General features: G+C 43.0%; 2 protein-coding genes across 2 annotated transcripts in view; both read left to right on the top strand.

Annotated features, from left to right (window-relative positions):
- Positions 1-10,000, top strand: part of popdc2 (popeye domain cAMP effector 2) — a 357,428-nt gene that overhangs the window by 206,818 nt on the left and 140,610 nt on the right. The gene's annotated exons all lie outside the window — the stretch shown is intronic.
- tbx15 (T-box transcription factor 15) overlaps positions 1-10,000 on the top strand; it is a 42,163-nt gene that overhangs the window by 7,925 nt on the left and 24,238 nt on the right. Inside the window, exons 2-3 of the mRNA XM_080785905.1 lie at positions 2,115-2,340; positions 7,817-7,918. Of these exons, the coding sequence (XP_080642031.1) occupies positions 2,115-2,340; positions 7,817-7,918 (328 nt within the window). The remainder of the gene's footprint in view (positions 1-2,114; positions 2,341-7,816; positions 7,919-10,000) is intronic.

Genomic DNA, 10,000 nt, shown 5'->3' with positions numbered 1-10,000 from the left:
GCTGCTCCCACAGCTGCTCTATACATCTCCTTACAATGGTGTTTACTGAATTTTGCAGTTTGTGTTAATTAACACCATAAAACCACCATTGCCCTTTTCATGTCACACACCCCCTAGAGGGCGTTCGCGCACCACAAGGGGTGCACGCACCACAGTTTGGGAACACCATGCATCTGAAGGTATTGCTTATATATGCTGAATGAGTGATTTACAGTTTATTTTCTAACAATATATTTAATATTGACTAATTATGTGTTTTATATAATGTTTGTGCAGCTTGTGTGTGCCGTGTTTATTCCAAACAGACAGATTAGGAGCATTTATAGGCGACCTTGGTAAATGAAGGCAGTAACCCATCATCATTTTGAATGATGATTGGTGGAACAAAAATGTAAAAGATTTGAGTCTTAAGATGTGGGCATCATGGGCTCGGTTTGTTCCCAGCATCATCTCGATGCCAACATCATCTTTGTGTCACTGACTTTCAATGAACCAAAGCTATTATTAGTGAAGAGAGATATAGAGGAATCCAACCGTGGCTCTGGCGGGCAGTCATCTTGCAGTGTCTGCGTCTGGGATACTGGGATAGTCTCAACTCCACCCCCCATCTCTCTCTTTCTATCTTTCTGTGTATTCATGTGTGTGTGTGTGTGTGTGTGTGTGTGTGTGTGTGTGTGTGTGTGTGTGTGTGTGTGTGTGTGTGTGTGTGTGTGTGTGTGTGTGTGTGTGTGTGTGTGTGTGTGTGTGTGTGTGTGTGTGTGTGTGTGTGTGTGCGACGTGTGTGTGTGTGTGTGTGTCCAACATTGAGACACCTGCCTTCAGTGCCTTGAGGTATACTGCAAAATATAAAATGCAGCAACTCGAAACTTTAAACGCAGAATGTAGTTACAATACAGTAGGTCTTCATTTTGCAGTAGGCTATTGTAAAACAGGGCTACTATTATGACACTATATAGGAAAGAAGCTGGGAGGATATTGTACTGGTCTGTACATGTGTATAGGAAGGCCTGTGTGGTTTGAGGTTAATTTATACACGGGTGTCTTGCCAAAAAAGAGCAGATCTACAAGCTGTTCTTTATGTTGTAGGCTACTATATATACAAGTACGGAGTAACTATAAATTAGGCTTTAGGGCTGCCATGGCACTGAAAAGATATCTCACGAACAGATGAAAAGTCTGGGACCAGCTCTTCTTGTCTCTCTTTCTGTGGTCTCTCTCCGCTCTGTCTCCCCCTTCTTGCCCCCCCCTCTCTCTCTCTCTGTGGTCCAGTCTGTCCTCTCCTCCTCTTCCCGTCACTCGGCGCTGTGTGTCTTCATTGCTCTCCGCTCTTCCAGCGGTCCTGGTCGGCGTGTGTGTGCGCGCCAGCTCGGTGTCTCTGGGACGCTGTCCAGTGTGTGTCGGCAAGCTTTGAATTTGCATAACCATTATTTGTAGTATGGCAGGGCCTGCCAAGGCAACCTACTCATGTCAGAGACCTCAATAAATAATACATTATTAGGTTGTTTTTTTTGTCCCGGTTCGGTTCTGAGAAACTTAGAAAGTATTTATTTTCGTTTAAATTGTTCAAAGGTAGAGGGCCTACCGTTTACTTTGGCTTTTGTTGTAGTTCTACATTGGATATTTAATAAATGATTCTGCTTGTAGGGATGGTTGAATAACAAATGAGCTAAGAGGCCTGTAGGCTATAGTCTCTGGATCAACCATTATGCTTGAATATATAAACTAGACTATTTCATTTTAACATGTGGAAATTGTACTCGTCCTTATTAGTTCCTTTCAACTTCAACGTGATTACAATTCCATTCTAAAGCCGTAGCAGCTTTGTCTGTTTGCCTTTGCCTTTAAGCACTCTTCAAAGTTCATATTTTCGGAATAACATTTCTAACCAGTCCAGGAATAAACCTTAATACTATAGCCTTTAAAAAAAGCCCACGGAAAGCGAGTCAAATTGCGGCACTTTGCCCCCAATTTACTATAGTCTGCAGGTGATTTGGAATGGATTCATGCACTATATCGCGCCAAGTTTCCTGCATAAATGCGGTCGGTCTAGATTTTTGGAATCGGGCGCTTTATTTTCCTAATCTCATTGATCTCTCCTCCCCCCTCCTCCCCAGACTCCGAGGCGAGCCCGGGCTCAGACGGAGAGGGTCTGGCCGAGAGGACGTCGTGCTCCTTCGGCTCCCCCGTGGACCTGCAGCCCGGGGCCGGGTCCGGCGGAGCGGCAGGGGACGCCTCGCCCCCGGCCTCCATGGAGGACATTCAGGTGGAGCTGCAGTGCGCCGACCTGTGGAAGCGCTTCCACGAGATCGGCACCGAGATGATCATCACCAAGGCTGGAAGGTAATTTACAGGCTGATTAATATATAGGCTTTACGGGCCACCATTTGATGAGATTTAGCCTCAGACCCAAAAAAAACCGTTGAATATTTTGTTATCGTCGGATTAGAGTTCTTTTCCACAATTCCATGCTGTATGTATATGCTGCCTATTGATTGATATTGGGACCATTATGAGGACATAGATAGCAGGCAAATGTTGAACAAAATAACAATTATTTTAAAATTAAGCCTATAATGCAGATCCACTGATCTGAACTAATATGCTTTGTTAACACGCATGCAAATACCGGTATAGGTTAAATTGAGGATGTTGCTGACTGTTCCTATTCATGCATGGTGCATATTATAGTAATAACCCTATACACTCGTGGTGGCTAAAATATAAATCCAGAGTTTACGTGCATGATCTCACCTCAGTGGCCATATATGGCGCACGGCCGCACGCTGCGCATTTTACGCACCGACCGCGCGTAAAATGCATTTGAGTTAAAGGCTATAGGTCGTGTAAAGTTGGGACCGATAAGAAAAGAAAAGGGGCACGTCACGTGACGTGATGCACGGCTGGGTCCTATTGGTTACGATAAAGAGCGGCTTGAGTTAACGACACACTGGATTTTTAGGCTACTGCACACCCACGCACGCGTACACGCGCGCACGCGGGAATTACCGCTGCACGGTATGTTTTTTGAGGGGTGCTAATGTGTTGCACATGCACGGGGCAGGGCTCCGGACCCTGCTGTAATCACCGTTAGGGCCTGCAGGAGAGGAGAAGAGAGAGAGAGAGAGAGAGACCTGGTTCTAATTAATCTCTTTTCAAACATGTTTTTGGTTTTCTCGGCTCTTTTTTGGGCAACAATTACAACCCAAACCGAGCATATAACTTGACCTGCACAGTTCTCAGAGGAAACACCTCTCTCTCTCTCTCTCTCTCTCTCTCTCTCTCTCTCTCTCTCTCTCTCTCTCTCTCTCTCTCTCTCTCTCTCTCTCTCTCTCTCTCTCTCCTCCTCGCCTGCGGCTCACTCGGCTTTTACGACCCAGCGTCTATTTTTTCCCAAAGCACAGATTTATTCAGTCATATTCATATCATGCATAATTGCATATGTGTAGTTTACAGCTCCGGGAATGCTTTAAAAAGTCGCTCGGTGACGCGAAAGGTGATTTGGCCAGGAATAACCCCTATATACACAAATAAATAATACATCTTAATGGTGGGTTAATTTTGGCAACTGCAAACAAAATGCACGAAGGATTCTTTAGGTCAATTATAGCCCAGTAGACAGTGAGTGAGTATCTAACTCCACCGCGGGAGAGTCTCTTGTCAATAAAAAGTCTATAGATTTAATTTAATAGTAAGCCTTTATAAGAGACATTAGGCCTATATATCATGATTTATTCTCTTTTTGCAAGCGACACAACCGTATAGCTATACATAAATTATATTTAAATCCCTCTCCGGTCTGAATATTCACAACAAACTATAGGCTTAAATAAACAACAATCCTCGTCGTATACATTTCGTTATAAACCCTTTTATGAATTAGATTTAAATTGGTAATGGCCTCATAACAATCCCTTTCTCCGCTGAAGCATGCTGTAGGCTAGTAAAGGCCGTGTTATAGCTGCGTGTATATATTTCATGCCCTTGCTAATAATAACCCTATAAATTTAGAAGAGCGAGGAGGCAAGAACACAGCCCTCTTTTCTCATTATGAAGGCCCAGATTTATGACGTTTAAATGAAAAGAAAGGAGGTAGGGAAAAAAAGCAGCGTTTGAAGTGCAAAACGAGGAATTAACTCCAAATGTCTACATGTGTGTATAAGTATGTACGGAACTCTATTTATGCTTCTTGCACAGGGCTTTCTCCATGCTTTTTGGGCGGTTTTGACGGTGGAGATGTTGCAGCCTTTAAGCCACAGAGTTGCATTATATAAATGCAAATAAATAAATGAAATTAGCCTGAATTTAATTTGCACCGTTCAGCAGTCATGCCAACAATAAGTTTGGACTACTCCAAATGGAATAAACTTAAAGTATAGGCTATACTCAACCCTTGAGTCATACCGGTAGATATATTGTAAACCCCTCATCGAATATTTATACTATATAAGGTTGAAAGTTGCTCAATCAAAATTGTACTTGTGTGTTGAGTATACTTGCTATATTATTATTCAAAAGTCCATGCTTTTGAAAAGCGACAGAGTACATTTTCTTTTTAATAAGCTCATATTTGTAGCTATTTTGAAATAAAAAACAAGGTTCAGAAATGTTCACATCTTTTCAGAAATAGTATACTGGCATATAGATTGGCTATTTTCACCATTTTTGAAATGGGGCTTAATGTATTATTGTAAATTTGGGACCCCCCCACAGGGGTCCCTTCCTTGTGTGTGTGTGTGTGTGTGTGTGTGTGTGTGTGTGTGTGTGTGTGTGTGTGTGTGTGTGTTTTAGTGAAGGAAATCTCACAGAAGATTCAGAATAATTGCATCATTCCAAATTCTCTATGGGTATTCTTTCTTACTTCCTAAATTGCAGATATCATGATGTGCCTTGATTAAAAATCACAGATATCTCGGGATATCATGTATCGTGCATATCATTATCGAGGGCCAATTAACTATCACAGTAACGTATCTGGACTTACTGCATATCGTCCCTGCAGCTCTATACTAAAATAAAGTGGTCACTAAGGATCAGAGATGGGCAACAAACAACCAAACATTCATGCAACATTAATCTATAATCCACAAAGATCACTGATAGAACAGAAGAATCAAACATGAAAGGATGGCTCGTCAAATTACAGCCTATATATAGCTATCACACAGTTGTAATCACCCACGAGTAAATAATAGGACCATAAATACATATACTCCCTCTTGTATACATATACATTTGAGAGATGTATAGAGCTATCAAACATCTGAAAGGGGCAAATGTTGCGATCAGAGAGTTAAAAAAAAAAAAAAAAAGTCCAGACAACAGGGCCTGTTTATAAAGTGAAGACACGGTTGACATCAGCTGTCTAATTATCATATGATTAACTACTTGTCGTGTGTGTGTGTGTGTGTGTGTGTGTGTGTGTGTGTGTGTGTGTGTGTGTGTGTGTGTGTGTGTGTGTGTGTGTGTGTGTGTGTGTGTGTGTGTGTGTGTGTGTGTGTGTGTGTGTGTGTGTGTGTGTGTGTGTGTGTGTGTGTGTGTGTGTGTGTGTGTGTGTGTGTGTGTGTGTGCGTGCGTGCGTGCGTGCGTGCGGTGGGGGGTCCTATAGTATATGATCTCATTTTGCTGAGTACACATTGGCTGATCATTTGTGTCATGCCCCCCCCCCCCCCCCCTGCCTCCCCTGGGTGGTGGTGAGACTGTGGTTTGTCCTTAACAACACACGTTCAGAGTGTAACGTTAAAATACTCAGTGTCCTTAAAGGACCACTTCACCACTTTTCAACCTATCTTCATATAATAGGTCCTCACTAATAATCATGAAAAAATGGCACGATTTTTTCTACTCAGTCTGTGTCTCATAGGACGGCTGTGGGCAGTTTAGAAACCGTCTTCCAGTGACATCATCATTAGGCAGATCTTTTTTTAAACGAAAATGTTTACATTTTCATTATCGTGAGAACGTTTGCTTTCATTAGCTTGTATTCCCCATCGATGATGTCACTGGAAGAGGGTGTCTGAACTGCCCACAGCCCTCCTAAGAAACACAGACCAAGTAGAAAAAAATGGCGCCATTTCTTTCATGATTATTAGTGAGGACCTAGTATAAGGTAGGTTGAAAAGTGGTGAAGTGGTCCTTTAACAACACACGTTCAGAGTGTAACGTTAAAATCCTCAGCATTCGTTTGACTCTCAGAGAGCAATAATTGGAACCAAATAGGGGTCCATTTGGTTCCATCATGTGCACTTAAATGAACACGTCCCAAAATAATGGTCAGGACCCATTTGTGGGTCACGGTCCACAGACCAATTTCTATGGGTCAAGACTTAGTAAAAATCCCATTTTCTTTTCATATAGAATATCCCCCCCCCCATTTAAAAACATGGAAAATACTTTTATACATTTTAAAACAAAAAAAACAAATCTAAGAAATGCCATAAATAGTAGTGAAAATTGCTGATCTACAAGCTTTCAAAGTGGCGCGAAGCGACGCGCCGTGCGCTTGTAGATCTGCTATTTTCACTCGTTTGGATCCTGGGCATATGTCTAAATTCTCGACCTGAAAAGTTTGGGAACCACAGATTTAGTGAGTATGCTTAACATTTTGATCACATAACACGTCATTTTATGAGCCCTCCGTGTATTCACCTGTGTTTTATTGGAAGTATAAAGTATTGTATAAGGAAACATTAATACCATGTTATGTGCACATAATAATTTAATATCCTTATGCATTCCATTACAAGGTTTTAACAGCAAAACTTAAATAGTTTGATGATTCAATGCATAACATTGTGTAATTGTGTTTGAACGTTTGAACACGTCTATGGGGGATTTTCCTTGTGTGCAATAAAATGGAGTCAGAGTTGCTCAGAACTTTGCTGTGTACGACACAGTTTTAGTAGCCCTGTGTAAAATAAAGAATTGCCGCTCTGGCAATTATCCAGCAGGGTTTTCTACACACGAGTGTTTTTGTTGTAGAATTATGCACGGTCGGTCACTGCAGCAACACATTCAACAAAAGACGGCAAATCATCTTTTCGCCTGTCCTTCCCCATAACATTTAGATCAAGCAAGTAGGAGTGTTGAGTATTCCCTGGTAAAAAAAAAAAAAATGCAATAATAATATGTCATGTCCCTCAAGATCCCATGCACTTATGCAATAATCCTTATGCTAATCTTTGTTTTTGTTTTCCTGACTCCTTTTCCCCTTATTTCCTTTGTATTGGGTTTCTAATTCAGTGTCTGGATTGTTTTGGGTTTTATTTTTACCTGAAATGGTCATACGTTATACGCTAAGACAAAATTAGATACGATTTTGAAGGATTAGGTATTTTAAGAATCACTATTCTCCTTGAACCAGATGTGACATTGACAGTGACATTGTTTCGAAACCTGAAGCTCTAATTCAGGGACATTTTTAATAACATCTGAGGGTATGATTTTTCCAACCGGGCAGCATGTGTGGTTATCGTCCATTGCTAATTCTGTACACATACACACACACACACACACACACACACACACACACACACACACACACACACACACACACACACACACACACACACACACACACGCATACACACACACACACACACACACACACACACACACACACGCATACACACACACACACACACACACACACACACACACACACACACACACACACACACACACACACACACAGTCTCACTGTTAGATTAATCCACACAGTTTAGTGAAAGAGACTAACTAGTGTGACTTAACGTTAATAACGTTTGTTTGATTGATTGATTGATAATAATGTGTGACTGTGCTCTCTGTTGGTCTGCAGGCGAATGTTTCCTGCTATGAGAGTAAAGATCGTTGGCCTTGACCCTCACCAGCAGTACTACATCGCCATGGACATAGTCCCCGTGGACAACAAGAGATACAGGTATGGACGGTTCAGCACACACATAACACACACGCACACATATACCTCACCTCACCTCACGCATGCCTGTACTGTACTGTATAATGACCACCACTGCTGTTGGACATAGCACTGTATTTTCCTGGATGCTTCTCTGTGGTTGGACAGGAATGAGTTTCCCTCATTTTCTCATTTCTCGTGGCTCATGTTCGGCACGCAACCTTCCTCCACTAGAATAGACAGAGGGGAGGAGGACGGGGGGGGGCGCGGGGGTGGGGGGTGATACCTCTGTGAGTCCTTGAGGCGGTGCAAAAGATATTTCGACCAATTTCTATTCTCATTTCTCAGCTGTCCCGTAAATATAGAGACATAACTGTCGTGTCTCGAGGAAGGGGACCGTGTCCCTTTACACACACACACACACACACACACACACACACACACACACACACACACACACACACACACACACACACACACACACACACACACACACACATGAGCCGCTCTGGGAGGGACATGGCAACAATGGCTTCTACTGTACGGCCGTCTTGGGGAAAGGCTTTTTTTACGATAGAGCTCTCTGGATATGTAATAAGATTGATATTCTGGCACACAACGGAGCCGCTTGCTCTCTGCATGGAGCTATAGAGGACTATAGCAGAGTAGATTGAAAAGCGCTCATCGTCCCACACACACACACACACACACACGCCAAGCGGATATCTTACGGTCGCTCCGTCTCCCGCAAATCGGATCACTCTCTCACTAGACTGGTTCCAAGTCTAGTGACGGGAGATGGAAAAGCTGAGGCACGCACGCACGTGCGCGCGCGAGAGCTTTACGATGAGGCACCTGCATCTCCCATGATGCTGTGGGCTGGCGTTATAGGTTTCCTGCATACATGGGCTAGTTCTGTGACCCTTTATTATTATCATTACTGTTATTATTGTTAATATATTTCATTATGCGGCGGCTGTGATATATGGAAAAGCCACTTCGATGGAGAGGATTGCCATATGTGCATTGCTGGGTGACATAGAAACATTCCGAAAACTGTCATGATTTAGAAGACATTTAGTAGAATCTGGCCTCATTCCTAATAGCGTTAAATAAGACCCAGATATAAGACTAACCATGTCCTGTATCATTGTGTCATTGAATTGAATTCAAATGAATTCAGCTTTGAGGTGCAGTATAATAATCCTCAGAGAGTTAATGTGTCCACTTGTAATTCCGAGAGCGTTACAAATGGAACCAAATGGACCCTTATGTGTGGGTCTATCTGGTTCCATTTGAACACTCAGTCAGGGTCAAATTAAATGAAGCCAGAGTTTACATTCATACTGTTCTACTGTAAGAAGATCTAATGTTGTCAACGTGGTTTAGAACCGGGCCGTCTTGACAGAACGTCAAAATGCACCTTTTTATGAAACAAGTTGCTGTGAGCTGCTCGGCGGAGAGTTGTGGAAACAAATCAGGCGTGTTTACAGTGAGCACGGTTTGATTCGAGGCCCACGTGACACGTTCCCCCGTCTCTGTGGTTGAAAACAAGACGCGGTCATCCGGGCGGCAATCTGAAGCGATGTGCACGGGACGGGTACACATGTGTTTTTGGAGCTCCAATCGCAGCTTCACGCATTCTTCATTTCATACGGTTGTTTATTTATACAGGACTTTTCCAACGACTGTACGGACGGGTTAGGGCGTTACACGCTCTGCCACCGTCCAAGACCGTCTCCCTCCCTCTCTCTCTCTCTCGCCACAGCTCTGCACTCTTCCCTTTCTAGTCTTACACACACAAACACGCGTGCACTTTGGAGAATGGTTCCAGTGAACCAAAATATCATGGCTGTATAGGATCTTTAGAAGCCGAAAGATCTTGTAAAATTAAATAGGATTTTCTTCCTGGCTGCTGCGGCCGGCGGGCGAACCTCACCACAAGGGCTCTCTGCTAACGGAGCTGGAAGCTTGTCACTGGGATGGCCGACGATCCATGGAGGAGTTTTCTGGGGGTCTGGAAACGTGGCCTTTATTGGAGTTTGGTTTGCTTTACTTAGGCTCCGTGCCCCCTGTCTTTAGGAACGTCTCATTGGTACCCGG

The sequence above is a fragment of the Protomyctophum bolini genome (assembly GCF_963924005.1).
Source record: "Protomyctophum bolini genome assembly, chromosome: 16".
Lineage (NCBI taxonomy): Eukaryota > Metazoa > Chordata > Actinopteri > Myctophiformes > Myctophidae > Protomyctophum > Protomyctophum bolini.
The sequence above is the reverse complement of the archived record's forward strand: the minus strand, read 5'-3'. Positions and strand labels throughout refer to the sequence as shown.